General features: G+C 38.1%; 1 protein-coding gene across 1 annotated transcript in view; it reads right to left on the bottom strand.

The window, feature by feature from the left end:
• Cdk15 (cyclin dependent kinase 15) overlaps positions 1–16,960 on the bottom strand; it is a 94,822-nt gene that overhangs the window by 28,910 nt on the left and 48,952 nt on the right. Inside the window, exons 9-10 of the mRNA XM_046463133.2 lie at positions 13,356–13,449; positions 5,866–5,929 (exon numbers count right to left, since the gene is read on the bottom strand). Coding sequence (XP_046319089.1) covers positions 5,866–5,929; positions 13,356–13,449 — 158 coding nt within the window. The remainder of the gene's footprint in view (positions 1–5,865; positions 5,930–13,355; positions 13,450–16,960) is intronic.

The raw sequence follows: 16,960 nt of genomic DNA, 5'->3' as shown, positions 1-16,960 counted from the left end.
CTTGCCTAGCAATGTATGAGGCCCTGGGCTCATCCCCAGCACTGAAAAAAAAAACAAACCCAAAACCCTAATTTATTGAGCACCTGAAGGTTAAACACCATGGCAGATGCAGTTCAATAATTTCATTGACTTCTCAACACCGCCCTGCGAAATCAGACAGGGACACAACATGATTAATGGAGAGAAAACAAGGTTTGGATGCAGATTTGACCCATTTGCAGTCAAGAAATGCCTCTTTGTGAGCCTGGGAGGAAGGCCTCTGTTTCTTCATCTGTAGGATGGTGTTACCCTTTCCAGCACTGCCGTTGGCAGGCCATGGTAGGGATTAGCAGTTATGTATATTAGCAACAAACATAAGCATATTGCTATATTGTATATGTACATCACATATGCATATAATTATGAACATTGCCTGGCATATAGGGAGCACTTTTTAAATGACAGGATTTTACAGATTTGGGAACTGGAAACAACTTCCTCAATTTCCCTTGACATTAAGGAGGGGAGCTTGGACTTGCTATTCCATATGAGAATTGATGCCCCTAGTTAATGCCTTGTCTTATCAACATTTTTCTTCAATCCACTGAATAAACGCACTCGGCTAATAGCTCATGTGACAAAGCTGATAACAATGCAGATGCAATCTTAGGTTGTATTCATAGCAAACACAGAGATATGCTCAGAACCCTTTGAGCCTAAAGCATAACAGCTCTTTATAATCCCAATGGAGATGGATTATTTAGATTTTATTCTTCCTCCATCCCACAGTGGTGTCAAAGGCAGTGAAACTCTCATGCTGCATTTAGTCAAAATTAGACATTCTGGGAGCGAGGCTGTGGTGCTGGAGGGTTGCTCTATGTCAGGACTCATTCCACCCTGGTTATTTCTTGCTTCCACCTGGTGGTCAAAAGTTGAAAAAGCAAGCATACCAAAAAACAACTGGGCATTGCTGCCTATCCCTGGCCATGGGCCTATCACTTAGAGTGCATCTGATTCTGGTCCCTGTGGGGTTTTTTGTACTGCTTTTCTGCCTTTTGATTTCCACTAAGTTCCTCCAGTGGAAAAACTTCCCATGTGAGGCGTTCTTTTCTGGGACTGAAAGAACTGGGCTAATCCCGGATGCTTCCCTGTGGCGGAGTTCATGTCACAAATCAGGCATGATTTTCAGCAGATATTGCTTTAAAAGTTCGAAGGCCTCCGTGGACTCTGTTCCCTTCTCTATGGGAACAGGCATCAAAGAGACAGGAGTAAAATGCTTTGCACGCACATCAGGAACTAATTGCCAATTTGGCAAATGCATTGACTAATATCAGGGGCTGTTATTTCTAAATCCTCTCCTGTCCTTGAACCCTAGTATCTAGATATAAACTTGGAACCATTAGTAGAGGAGGATAAAGTCTTCTGGTGCCTCAAATGGAATTGAGAGGGATTTAAACTCAGCGCTTTTGAGTGTGGTGAAATGAACTCAGCAGTGCATTAATGCTAGGATTTGAGCTCACACAGCGTGAGAGCTTTCAAAAACAGTGTTTAAGGAAGCAAACAGAGCCACGACAGACCCTTTCAGGGGAGCAAAAGGAGTTGGATGAAACAATCAACGACACATTAAAAACCACAACTGGGCTGCAATCATGTGGGCAGAAAAAAAGTTTCTCTTTATCACAGGATCTTTGCATCTAATGAGGTAGTGGGTGGACTGGGCAGCCCCTGGAGGAGGGAGGCCTCCATTTACTTGCGCTGAGATGTGTCCAAATATTTAGTTGATCCTCTGAAAAGCCCTACATGATTCTGTAGCAAATGGGTCTCTAAGGTATGATCTTATCAGGTCCCTATGGCCCACGGAAAACCTATTAAATGGGGACTTGGAAAAGAAAAATCAGAAAATATCATGATGAAAAGTACAAACGTTTGAACTTTTTCTCTCAGAACTGGCTATTTTCAATGTCTTTCAAATACTTAGTTTAAGACCAACAACTTCCCAGTTGATGCCTTGTCTTAACTGGTTCTAAATGGCTGGCTGTTTTATTCCTATTTGTCCCCACAATAGTGACACCTCTGCTGTGTGGATTGGCATGTCCTCTGTCTAGTGCTCTAGGCTCAAGGCGGGTGTGACCTGAGTGGGTGTGGAAAGGGAAGCTAAGATGGTTGAAGGAAGTTTGCAGAGTTGTTTAGAGGGGTTCACTGTTCAAATCCACACCACTATATGAACAGATTTTAGCCAACATGAATATCCAGTTTACTCTAAGCTTCTGGGATCTTCTGAGCCACAAACCAACCACATCCCAGATAAGGCATCAACTGGGCCTTTAACTTTTTCTAATTCTCTGAGAGTAGAATCCCCTCCAGCGTTCACGTCTTTATTTTTGCTACCCAGGGTCTCTTAGGCAGGATCACCAAAATTTCTCCCTTCCCCCACTGCAGGAGGCCAGCGCAGCCCCAGTTCCCCAGCCAGTTTGATTAATGTGTCTTGACTAATTGTGTGAAAGATGGCAGCCCTTTAGCAAGTGTGACCAGTTTATTGTTCAGCCAATCACGGACACCTCAGTTAGCATGTGAAAAGGGGGTGTGTTGTGGGGGAGGGGGAGTGTTCTGGCGGCTGAGTCAAAGGAGGAGCATTTTGGGGGGTCAAGAGCAACACCCACTTCTTTGAGGGGATGTTACTATGCTCTACTAAACCTGTAAACCTCGTACTCAAAGCACTTTTTTTCTCCTCCCTCTTTTTTCAAGATCTTTTTTTTCCCATGGTGCAAGCAGGCAAGACACTGGCTACTCTGCAGATGGAGTTCACGTTCCAGGGTTTTTAATATTTCACTTTTATATTTCTGTTAGAGAATGATCCCGCTGAGCGTCTGGGAATCCGGGCTCGTCAGAACCCCCTCACTGACACTTGGATATATTGCTCTGAAAGCTATCCCAGGAGAAAAGATTAAACAAAAAAAGGCCTACTTTTCAAAGCCTACTTCTCAATCTGCCCACATCAAAATAAGACAACTGGCCCTTTGAAGTGGAGGACACAGAGTTCTCAGCCAGCTTACTTAAATGGGGAGTGGGTGAGAAGGAGAGAAAGGAAGGAAGGAAGAAAGGAAGAAGGAAGGAGCCAGACTCTAAAATAATACACCCTTTTCACCTTGCCAGATTTAATCAGGCAAAAGAGTTTGCATTGTAGCTAGAAAGCTTACCACCCTGCTGATCAGAGATCCAAGAAAACAGGTAACAGCAGAGATATCTTAAAGCTGAGTCAGCACCAGGTGAGTTTTCAAAACTGTACAAACAGAAACTGTGTTGTCCTCCTAGACAGAGCCCAGACAAAGCAGAGAAATGGAAGAGTGGACGTGGATGGACCCTGGATAGTTCTCCCAAATTCAGAGCAACTGAATTCTCTCAAAATTGCATTGGCTAAAGAATATATAAGGAACTCAGACAACTCTACAGCACAAAAATAAATAATCCAATTAAAAATGGGCAAATGACCTGCTTAGATATATCTTAAGACTTACAAATGGCCAACAAGTACCTGAAAAATGATCAACATTGCTAATCATCAGAGATGCAAATCAAAACCACAATATCACCTAAATCCAGTTAGAATGGCTATTTTCAAAAAGACAAAAAATAGCCAGTACTGGGAAGGATGTGGAGCAGGGTGGGTAGCTCTTACACACTATTGGTGGGAATGTAAATTAATAGAGCCATGATAGAAAACAGTACGGAGTTTCCTCAAAAAACTAGAAATAGAATTACCATACAATCCAGCTACCCTGCTACTGGGTATATACAGGAATTAAATTTGGTAATGTCAAAGAAACATCTGCACTTGCATGTTTAATGCAGCATTATTCACAATAGCCAAGATATGGAATCAACCTAGGTGTCCATTGACAAGTGAATGGGGGAAAATGTAGTATGTATACATCATAGAATCCTATTCAGCCATAAAAGAAATGAGATTCTGTCATTTGCAGCAATATGGATGTAACAATATGGATTAAGTGAAGTAAGTCAGGCACAAAAAGGCAAATAACACGTTTCATGTTTTATGTGGAAGCTAAAAAGTTGATTTCAAAGAAGTAGAGAATAGAATAGTGGTTTCCAGAACCTGGGAAATGGTATGATGAAGGGAGAGAGGATGGTCAATGGGTAAAGAGGTACAGTTGGATAGGAGGAATAGCTTCCAATGTTTTATGGCACAGTAGGATAACTATGGTTGGCAACAATTACCTAGATATTTCAAAAAAACCAGAAAAGAGGATTTTTTACTATTTCCCACACAAAAAAAAGATTAAATGTTTGAAGTGATGGATATGTCAGTTACCCTGATTTGATCATTACACCTTGTATGCACATATTGAAATATCACTTTACGCCCCATAAATATATATAATTACTGTGTTAATTAAAAATTAAAAAAAATACTTAGAAAATTGTGCTGATTGAGTTCAAAGTTTCAGTGTTCTTACTTATGTGGAATGCAAGGGAAAGGTGTGGAAATTGTGTCTAGAATGGTGTAAACATTGTTCCAACTGACACTTTTCCTGACTCCCATCTCCCCTTCAGCCCTTTAATTGCTGGAGTTCATGTGTATGGAAGCAGAAGCAGCATCTCAGGGCTAGGGATGGGGGTGACTCAAAAGGGACTTTCTGAGTCACATGAAGGGATGTTCCTGGAACACAGATCCTGATGACCTTTTAAAAACATATTCCTTATGATTGAGTTATTAATAGTACTGACCCCATGCCCAAGATAGGATGAACTCTTAAGATTTGCAAAGGCAGGATTAGACATCTTGGCTCTGGCTAAGGTTTTGGCTCCCTTCCTTCTATAAACTCAGCCAGGCTCAAAGCCACAAACTTCCCAAGCCCAAGGGAGCAGCTCTCACAAATAGGCACCCTGCTAAGGAGGACCAGTGCAAGAGTGTGGATGAATGAATTTAACCTAAGCTTCAGAGATCCAAAAACACACTGTATTCATCCCCACAGCCTTAGCACCTCTCCTAATGCCTAACAGATAGTACTCAAAAATTTTTGACTTACTTGAATTAAGTTGAACTCCTACTAAAAACAATGCAAAGTATGAACCCTCCTGGTGTTAAACCTTGAGAGTTTTCTTTGTTAAAAAAATGCACATTACTTTGATATGACAGTAAAATGCAACTCACTTCTGTTTTATTATAGCACAGATTTCTTATTTAGCATAGACTCTGGCAGGAAGGCATTTTTGGCCAAGTTTCTAGCATTGTTATTCTCATCAAGACATTCAGTATTAAGGGTCTCTATTTGTTGCCTGGACAACCTGAAACCCAAATGTTTGAAGTTTGGGGGAACAGCACATGTGTTTACCACAGCAGCTTTGTTTGGACCTCATGCACAATGTTTTCTGTGACTCCAAACTTCTGTTTGCATACATGTTAGAAAGCTGAGGAAAGTTAGGGGTCCCACTTTCATCCAGATGGAGAGGAGAATGGACAGGAAGAAGCAGGGACAGGGTGGGAAAAGATGAGAACACCACTGTAACTCAATGACAGTGTGTGGGGGGTACTTAAAAGTGAGATCATATTTTGAGTTTTGGGGTTTTTTAATTTTAATTTTAATTTTTTATTTTTGCCATCGGGCAGTTGGAAATGAATGAGGAATCCATAGTATTAGTAATTCCAGATTATGTTTCAGTTTGCTACTTGTGTTTTACAGAGTTGGGGAAACCAATCTAACATTAACTACTATTTCAATGTCTTTCTCATAAAATAATCAGGGAATAGATGAATTGAACTCCATCTTTTAAGTTAATTTCACAATGCAAAGCAGACACTCTGTGTGGCCAATGCTCTCCTGACATTGCTAATTCCAAACATTCAGAAGTTTGGATTGATATTACCTGGATTGTAGTTAGGTAGCTTGGTGACTCCAGGCCACGTGTCCTCTGTAGGGACTCCCAACACCTATATAAAGACAGAAAAAGACAAATAAAGGTCGATGGGAAGACCAGGAGGATGAAGCAGGTACAGAGATATGAAGGACAGATCAGGGAGGAGTGGGGAAAATTTGATTATGTCACATTACACCAGCTAATATATAAGAGAAACTGTAGTATTTCCAACATTGGGCAAAGTCTAGTACATGCCTATGGTCTGTGTGTCTTTGCTAATTGACTTGATATTCTGAGGCAGATCATATGGCCTTGCTTAAAGTCATCCTCATCTGCAAATATTTATTGCATGAACACCATGCATGAGGAGGTCATTTTAGCAGATGGAGTGACTGTCCCTTTGCCTTACATCATGTTACCGTAAGCATACTGACAGAGGACATTTGACAGCTTAAATCATGCCTCAGCATAGGCATTCAGCTGTTCCCAACGTGCTCAGATTAAAAAGGATTCAGATTACTGACCTTTAGGCAGTGGAATGTTGGCTAAAAATGACCCCTAACCTAACTCCAGTCCTTTCTACCAAATTCATCTCATGGGTTGTTTTCTTTGTATCCAGCAGCCTAGAATATAGCATTTGGTTTTTTCACTAGTGAACTATAATGGTAGCATCACTTGAAAAAGAGCTAGCCTATGCTTTAGATGACCAAATCAAAGGTCTTGATTCTAAATTAAGATGCTGTATGAAAATAAAAGTTGTTTGGAACACAAAGCCAAAATAGATTTTGGATGGTGCTGTCCTGGAAAGTTCCCCTATAGGATTCCTCTTCCCATTCTTTTAAGATGATCATGAAAGCCCATAGCCAGTTATATCTGGGAGTCTGAATCACACTGTTTTTGTGAAATACTAGTAAAGCACTTGTAGCTTCCAATACACTGCTATAGCACAACTCTTCATAGATGCATACCTCAGGATTACTCTTGAGAAGCATCTTGCAGAGACAGTCTGGAGGATCCAAGTGAATAAAGATGCTGGCGCAATTTTTATGACAAGAAGTTAATTGCCCAACACCAGCAGTATTATCAATAAGGAATCCAGAATCTTAAACCTATCAGTTTGCTGACTAGGACTCTGGCTGAGAGGTCTACTTTTCCAGCCTTTTAAACTTGTCCTTAAACAAAAGATACTGAAGTGCTATTTTCCCTCATATATTAAAAAAAAAAAAAATCATGCCACCCAGCAAAATCTTCCTGCTTTATCCATTCTCTAAACAAACTGAAAAGCAACTGAGGGGATTATAGGCTTTTCCTATCAACCACCCTGAGCCTGAGGGAACACTCAGAATCCTAGAATCCATTTTGAAAAACCAACTGGATTAATTCTTCTTTTGTAGGAAAAGGCCAGAGGACCGGAAGCTAATTCTTCTTTCTTAACCTACCATCATATGTATTTGCCGGGATGCAAGTATAAATGAGTGGGTGTGATTCGTGTGCACTCATTCATCTTCTGATGGGTGGCAAAACACGAGGAAAAGAAAGCAAAGATCAAGAGAGAAAACAGTACAAACAAAATAACAACCACGTTCATATCTTCTCTAGGTATCACCAGACTTGTCGGTTACTCAGTGTTGCATTTCGTGCCAATGAAACAGATATCAAAGTTTTTGGAAACTCTTTTGAGCTAAAAGCTTTAAGCTTAAGATTTTAGAAGTGTAAACCAAAATATTCAATATACTTTATTTGGAAATTTGATGCTCAGTTTCCATTTGAAAGTTAGAGAATTCTTTTTCACTTGAGAAAGTTACTAAATTTCATCTTCATTTTCTGGGAAACTGAAACTCAAAAAATTGCTGATTTTCTCTCTTCGCATGGGCTCTTGTAAGGCAGAGAGTTCTAGGTTTTAAACACAGTGGTTGGAGGAGCTGTTTATTTGCTTTCGTTGGAATGAAAACTAAAGGCATTTTGATAAATGGATTTAAAGTTTGCATAGTTTATTCTGAAAGTTTATTCTGATTTTAGGACTGAATACATGATTGCTTGCAAAAACACTTTAAGAATATATTTTAAAAACACTTCAGAAAATATTGGCAGCTATGACTTTAGATGTAAATACATCACATGTACATGCACACACACCCACAGACCAAAAGATGTTAAAATAAATATTCAGAACTTCTCATTTTGTCTTTATTGCTAAGACTGAGATCTAACTGTAGAGAAAAATGTGGTTAGAGGTTGGGAAATTTAGAGTGGGCCCATTGATTTCAAAGAAGCAATTCCTACATCAAATATCATAGAACCTCAAATAGCTTTCCTATTTTTATCTGTGAAGACCACACTTAGTAAAACACAAATTCAGGAACTATTTGTAATCTGTTTAATTTTCTAGCCTATTTCTCAGGCAACAAAAGTGAAAACAGACAAATGAGATTACATAAAACTAAAAAGCTTCTGCACAGAAAACAGAACAATAATCAAGAGACAAACTATAGAATGGTAGAAAATATTTACAAACTATGCATCTGGTAGGGGATGTTTGGAAAAAAGAAGGAAATCCTGTCATCTGCAGCAACGTATATAAAGCTGTAAGACATGTTAAGTAAAATAAGCCAGGCACAGAAAGATAAATGCCTTGTGATATCTTCGTATGTGGAATCTAAAGAAGGTCAACTCAAGGCAGTAGACTAGACTAATGGTGACCAGGGACTAGAGCTGGGAGTTGGGCAGATGTTGGTTGAAGGATACAAAATTTCAATTAGATATGAAAAAGGTTAAGAAATATACAACATATTGATTATATTTATATAATTATAAATTATATTATATTATTGTACTATATATCATAATACAACATGGTGATTATAGTTAATGTATTGTATTCTTGAATATCATGGAGTAGATTTTAAGTATTCTCAATACACTTACACCCACATACATACACACACAAAGTATGTGAGGTGATGCATATTTTAATTGGCTCAATTTAGCCACTCCAATATGTATTTTATTTGATTTTTAATTAATTTTTTTTGTGTGGCATCAAGAACTGAACCCAGAAGTCTTCTACCACTGGGCCACACCTCCAATCGTTTTTGTTTTATTTATTTATTTATTTATTTATTTATTTATTTATTTATTTATTTAGTACTGGGGATTGAATTCAGGGACACTCAACCACTGAGCTACATCCCCAGCCCTATTCTGTATTTTATTTAGAGAAAGGGTCTCAATGAGTTGCTTAGTATCTCGCTTTTGCTGAGGCTGGCTCTGAACTCACGATCTTCCTGCCCCAGCCTCCTAAACTGTTGGGATTATAAGCTTGCGCCATGACATCCGGCTTTGTTTTATTTTGAGACAGTGTTTCACTAAATTGCTGAGACTGGCCTCCAAACTTGTGATCCTCCTGTCTTAGCCTCCCAAGTTACTGGGGTTACAGTTGTGCACCACAGTACCTAGTTCCAAAACGTCTTTTAAAAAAAACATCATACTGGCTCTAGGGTGTAGCTCAGTGGTAGAACAATTGCCTAGTACGCATAAGGTCCTGGATTTGATCCCCAGCATGACAAAACAAAACAACAAAAAAAAATCCCAAGAAACATACTATGTTGTATATGATAAATAAACACACTTTTAATTTATCAATCAAAAAGAAAGAAATCGATCCAGACCCAAAGCACATATCCATTATACTTAGAGGTATAGTAGAGCCATATGGATAAGCTTATAGATATTGTGATGTCATCAAATGTAATGTCAGTGGCTTCAAACAATATTCAACAGGGTCTTTTTCTCTCTATGGCCTTTTTGCTGTGACTTTATCTGTGCAAACTTGTCTATGTTGAAACTACTCTGGGACATTATTTCCTCAACTGTAAAAATGAAAAACTGGAATCCACAGTTATATGCTCCCTTTGTAGATGTTCTTTCCTCACTTTTCCTCCAGACACTCACTTCCCTGATGGCCCTATTGCTTCTAAAGCAATACATACTAGTTACAATCAGATTTTACATATGGAGACCAAAGTGGAATACAAGTATTATTATCAATAATAATATGATTATTAACTTTGCACTTACCAGAGGCCAGGCACTGCACTGGGGAAAAAATAATTCTAATCTGCTTGAGATTAACCAGATGAGGTACAGTGATACAAAAGACAGCAAACCTGCTAACTCATGATATTCACATTTTTCCTCAAAGTATGGAACTACAGATGTAATAACAAAACTGCTTGGAGAGGACAATGAGAAAATGAGCTTTCATGACTCTGACCTCCTAGTGCCCATAATCCACAGCTACACAATATAGAACTATCTTCTGGAAGCACAGGTTGAAAGTCAACAGTGAACAATGCAATTACATAAACTTGAGAAAAAAACTGAGGGGAAAATTTAATGAACAGAGAATATTGTGATTAAAATTCATAGGAGCTACAGTGTTCTCTTTGCACTTTGGTTACTAAAGTCAGAGTCAGAGAATAAAATACAATTGAAGACTCTGAGGCCTGGAGCCAGGGGTGTTGGATACACACTTGCTCTACTTCGTGCCTGAAGTTGGAGTTGTGTTCACGACTCCTGAGTCCTGACTTCAGGCCAGTGTTATTTCAAATATGTCCACTTGTTTTAAATTTGTAGTGGGTTGTCATAAATGTCAAAATAAAGACCCTTTCACTCACCGCAATGTGGTAAAAGTAACAGTAGACATGAACGTGGCTTCTGGGACAGGTCCTGTTGGATTCTGTGGCCTCACTCTTTTTTGGTACTTTACATCCAGATTCAAGTCCAGCATCTTTCACTTATTGAATTACCTGACACATCCTTCAGGCACCCAGTGTCACTTACCAAGGCCAGGCCTAAACACTTGAACTAATAGCTAGAGTGTCATCAGGTCCTAGGAAACATCTAGTCTACTCTTTCTGTTCATGATTTCTAAGTGGTATGCTAAATGCAAAGAAGTATAAAATGATTGCTTTTTAAATGCATGGTAATTTAAATAGTGTGTGATTTTTAAAAAGTCAGTTTATACACCACTCTTTAAATACTTATAGCATATAAGGATATATTCTTTTAAAATATGCTACTTTTCAAATCTCTGAATATTACATCTTTTTTCAATATTAAAATTTATCTTAACTATACATATATATCCTTTCCATATATACACATTTGTTTGTTCTATATGTATTTACTTGGACTCTACCCATCATCCCACCTAGACCGAACAACTCTTGAAAACATAATCATGAATATTTCTTATTCTCTTTTTTTCCATGACTTGCTGCTTCCTATAAGTCCTTGAAAAGAATTTATATATGGTGAATGTTCAATAGGTATCAAACAGCTGGGAAAAATTCTTTGAATGTGTAAAGGGTTCTTGCAGGGTAAAGTTTAGGCAGTGCTGATTATGCTTTTTCTATTGTGGATAAGAAGTAATAATGCTAAGTGGAAGAATCGACCAAATAAGTTAAATATCAGATAACATTCGCTAGCAATTGGGTTACTGAAACATCTCTGTAACAATTTATATGAGAAAGGAAGAAAGCAAATATTTGTCAAGCACTTATGGCATACTGAGTTTGTTATGCATTTGATCTTATGGAATTCTCACAGCAAGATTAGAAAGTCATGAAGTTCAGAGATATTACATAACATTCCCACATTCATAGCTAGAAAGTGGCTAGAATTCAGGAAGATCCAGGTTCTCTGATTCCAAAGCCATTTCATTAGCCTGTCTCCAGTTTAGATGGTTACAACCATCTAACAATGTTATTTTAAAGTAGCATTTTATCTGTTTTGCTAGGAAAAAGTTCTAAGTCTTTTTGGTCTGAAAAATGTTCTTTTAGTTTATGAATGCTTTCCAATTTGTCCCAGGTTTCTTCATAAAAGCCACTCTGGTTCCAAAAGAAAATATAAGTCAGTGATCAATTGCTATATAATGTGCTAATTTCCCAAAGTACATTTTATCTTGGCCAGAAGACAAGGAGCAGGATCCAGAATTGCAAGTGATAAAAGCCCCAGTGTAAAGTACCTGACATTGTCTACGGCATGAATGAACTTTGAAAATACTATGCTAAATGAAATAAGCCAGATACAGAAAGACAAATGTTACTCGATTCTACTGACATGAGGTACCTAGAATAAGCAAGTTCATAGAGACAGAAAGTAGATTAGAGGTTATCTGGGCCTGGGGGGTTGGGTAGATGGGGAGTTATTGTTTGATAGTTGCAGAGCCTGTTTAGGATGATGCAATGGCGCTGGAAATGATGTCACCGATGGCATTCAATGGGAATGAACTTACTGCATAAACTGTACAGTTAAAAATGATGAAATTGGTAAAAGCTTTCACTTTGTTGCATTTTAATTGACACATAAAATTTGTACAGATTTATAGTGTACTGTGTGATGTGTCAACACATTTATATATTGTGTAATGTTAATATCAGGATGAACATATATATGTTTTTAAACATTTATCATTTCTAAGCCAGGTACAGTGATGCATGCCTGTAATCCTAGTGACTTGGGAGGCTGAGGCAGGAAACTTTCAAGTTTGAGGCCAGCCTTAGCAATTTAGTGAGGCTCTCTGTAACTTAGTGGGACCCTATCTCAAAATAAAAAATTAAAAGGGCTGGGAATATAGCTCAGTGGTAAAATGCCTACAGGTTAAATCTCCAGTGCCAAAAACAAAACAAACAAACAAGAACCCTCCCCCCAAAATAAAAAAAACCCCAAAACCAAAAACATTTCCTTGTGATGAAAACATTAAAAATTCTTTATTCTAGCTTTTTTGTGCAATAGAACACCAGAACTTATTTATCCCATCCTAATGGTAACTTAGTTCCCATTGACTAACCTGTCAAATTTTATGTATTTTGTCACAATAAAAGAAATTACCAAAAGAGAAACATACAGGTGACTATAGCATGACTGCAATACTACTATGTAAGGGACATAAAAACCAACCACATCGTAGTACCAAAGAAGGTAGAGATAAATAATATAAAGGAATGGAACTGCACTACACGGGCACCTAGACATCTTAGGAATCTGGTTGTTGAGGAGCATGATAAAGAGAATACCTATCTCATACTGACAAGTGAAGTCAAGGAATTCTCTGTTTGATGAGGGTTCCATGACAGTATGTCATTCAACTGAGAAACATCCAGGGCCAAATACATGGTGGAAATAGTCAGAGGTGAGAAGGCAGAGAAGTGCTTAAGTAGTAATAGCAGAAATTGCCCCAGGAGGTTGAGACCATAATAAGAATAGGAATCAGGAGACCTATGTCATTGGTGGGGTGGCTTCATGGGCTGCTATGGAGCAGCAGGGATTTTCCTAAACACTCATCTCTAAGGTGCTTATCCCTGTAGCAAATACCACAGTTTCTATAATCTTAATACATGACTCAGACGGACTGTTCCGTTTGTCTCTAAGGCAAATTTAGTTCAAGGTTTGAAATGTGGATATTTCTTTTTCCTTAAGAGGAATTATTTTCTTACCTCCCAGATCTTCTCTAGCTGTTCAAGGATGTTGGAAACCCCAGGAAACAAAGGTTGACCCTGGAACATTTCAATAAAGATGCAGCCTGCACCCCTAGCAGAGGAAAACAACACATTTTCAGGGAAACCACACATGCAAAACTGAATTATAAGAGTGTCAACTTCTGAGGAATACTTTGGAGACTACTAAATAGGGGCCATATGCTATTAAAAGTCTTGCGGGGGTGGGGGGAGAAGTCCCCAAGTCAAATGAAAGTGAGAACAACATGCAGCTTTTTGTTAAGATGCAACTAAGCCAGCAGCAGTAAGGAACACTATGTAATCATCAAACATCTTGGGTCATTCAAGCTTATTAGTGATCCATTTTATGAGAAGAGGGGAAAGTACTGAATTCACAAATTGCATAGTCCTTTCCACTGAATCTAAGATGATATCATTGTAAAAAGACATCACTAGGAGCAGCAGTGCACATCTGTAATCCCAACGGCTCAGGAGGCTGAGGCAGGAGGATTGCAAGTTCAAAGTCAGCCTCAGGAAATTAGTGAGGCCCTAAACAACTCAGTGCAACCCTGTCTCAAAATAAAAAAATAAAAAATGGTTGAGATTTGGCTCTGTTTAAGTGCTCTTGGGTTCAATCCCCAGTACCCACCCAACCCCCAAAAAAGACCTCACTATGGTGTATTTCATTAAGATAGTTTAAAAACTCCTGCAAGTTATTCCATAAGTATGTACAACTATTCCATGTCGATTAAGATTTTTTAATAATTTAAAAGATTTCAACCCCTTAAAACACACACACACACACACACACACACACAACACACACACACCCTTTGCAAGTTAAACTATGACATGGTCAGAACGTTTATTTTGTACTTATTGAAAGGAATGTTATAAATTTAATTAGATTATTTTATCATACACATGCAAGAAGAAAAGGAACATTAACAAAATAAATTGGTTCCTAAAACTTATTCACATTTAGCATTTGACTCAGACTCCTCAATATCTGTCTGTATTTACTCACAGTATCATCCCCTGTATTAAGAGGTTGATGATGCAGCATTTCTTAAAATAAGTTATAAAAGAACTAAGTCATTGGTTTTGGGCTTCTAAAGTGGTTTTGCAATTACATAGTTAGCTTACTTTTGACTCCTGCTTAAAGAATGTTGCTAAACATGTTCAACTCACTCCTTCTCCACATCATTTGGCTCATACAGTTTTTTTTTTTTTAAGGCTCTTTATTTGTAAGTTTTCCTCCCAAGTCAGTGATACCCATTCTGCAAGTTTTGATGCTGGCTTATTTGATGTTCATTCTGCAATTGTAACTACAGTCACAACTGCAGCTGGCTGACTTCTATTGAAGATGCTACTATTGGTGAGATGCATCCCAATTTAACAGAAAATGTGCATCTTCAAAAAGATTAAATAGGGCGAAATATAAATTTTCCTTCCTCCATTATCAAACTGAAAGATCATTCCTGAGGGACAAGAAGGAGTGAGATTTATTTTGCTAATAATGAATGTACATTTTTGTTTGTTTGTTTGTTGCAGGTGCTTAGGACCCAGCCCAGGGCCTCTCAGATGTGAGGCAAGCGCTCTACCATGGAGCCACATCCCCAACCCCATGTGCACATTTTTATGTCTTTTGTGTGTTAAAAATGATTCAGGTGACTGATTATAGCAATTATCTTCATGGCCCAATACTTCTCAATTTTTTTCTACTCCAAATCCCATTCACCATAACACATAAATTTGTAATTTTTGTGGGGCACCATGAACAAGGAAATTTAAGTAAAACATTTTATTATGGATTGTTGTATTATGAAAGACTTATTATCAAGTTCATATAAAATGTTGTCTCTATTGCATATACATTTACTTCATATGACAGATTGTTACTTTTTCCATCAGACTATAAATATACACTGTTTAATTTACTTTTACTGATTGTGCAGAAGGTGGCAGGTTTCTCGACAATCAAGTTTAATAAAAAGTCTTATCTTGTATTTGGTTTGGGGAGAGACTATATTTTCAAAGAAAACTGAAATTTATCTTATGTCACAATAGGCAAAAGCTGGTTTCATGACGTACCCTTTGAACTTAATCAACTGGCTTATTCTCATAACTTCATGAAAAAAAGAAAGATATCAGACTAAGCTTTACAAGCAGGTTTTTCTTTACCCTCTTGAACAATAGGTCTTTGTTACACATTTTTTAAAAAGTCAATTAGTATATAAGAGCTACATTAAAATTTTTTTTTAGTTGTAGACGGACAAAATACCTCTGTTTATGTATTTATTTATTTTTTTGTGATACTGAGGATTGAGCCCATTGCTCTACCACTGAGCCACAACCCAGCCCCCAATTTTTTTTAAATTTTTTGTCATACATTTTAAATTTTGATCAGATAAATGTAACTTATGGATCTAGTAAAGAGTATCTTGAGGTGGAGTTCTGGAATTATTGTTATTTTAAAACTCATTAATTTGTTTCTAAATATTCCTATTCTTTTTGCTTGTTGTCTTTAAAACAACAGATACAAAATGTATAAATGAAACAATATATGGAGGAGAATGAAAGTAATGGCACCCTACCAAATGGTAAACCCATCCTGGTTGCTAGCAATGGTAACATAAGGGGCAAGTCAACTGAGGAGCAGGTAGCAAGTGCCCCCAAATGGTCTCCATAGCCCAAGCTTTCTCCAAACACACTTGAAGAGCCTAACACAATTTCATTTTGAAGTGAAATGTATACATTGTGTGGACATAAAATATATATGTAATTGGTTTATTACTTGGTTATAAAATAAAAATTAAAATGTATTGGCTTTTGAAGACTAGACCCAACACTCCATCCAGTTCCCAACTACCTTCAAGAAATTATATGGCTTACGAACCACTAGAAGAGAAGGCATATTAAACAAGGTTAAAAATAATATGTCATTCCTAGGGTTAAACTGGAAGTCGACCTTTTTTCTTCTCCCTAAAATAGACTTTCATTGCCTGGAAAAAGTTTGTTGTCTTTTCAAGGTGTGTGTATGTTGCTGGGATTTGAACCTAGGGCCCTGGGTCCTGCCCACATCCCCTGCGGATGGTGGAAATGGGGTTCCCCTTGGTGGAATGGGCTGGCTGAGAAATAAAAGCTAAGAGAAATAAAACACAGGAAAAAAGACACAGAACACAGAAAGTAGTTTCAAAAATGGGGGCAGAACCAGCAAGCTGATCAGATGGATGGAGCTTCTGGAACAAGATGGAGCCCAGCCTATCGGAAAACATCAAAGGCCTTCTGTATTAGACTATTCTTCACCAAAATAATATAAAGGTGGACTGTTCAGTTCCTAATAGGATATGCCCATCTCTAGTACTACTTACTATGAAAGACTTTTCTAGCAGAGTGGAGGGGAAGGTCACATGCATTGGGCAATCTATTGCCACGGGAGAGCCACAGAAAGTTCCCTATGCCAGGCCTATCCCTCCCTAGCTCCCATGCCTAGAGAAGGTCCTCATGTATTTCACAGATGGCTTCCTGCATTGGGCATGCTATTTTGGCCCTTACCTATATCCCCAGCCCCTCCTAGTATCTTTTCAATTGGTAGATATGGA

This window comes from Marmota monax, unplaced genomic scaffold (assembly GCF_021218885.2).
Source record: "Marmota monax isolate L192 unplaced genomic scaffold, Marmota_monax_Labrador192_F-V1.1 WCK01_AAM20220418_F8-fsc00095, whole genome shotgun sequence".
Taxonomy (NCBI): Eukaryota; Metazoa; Chordata; class Mammalia; order Rodentia; family Sciuridae; genus Marmota; species Marmota monax.
Note: the sequence above shows the minus strand (reverse complement) of the source record. Positions and strands in the feature narration are given on the sequence as shown.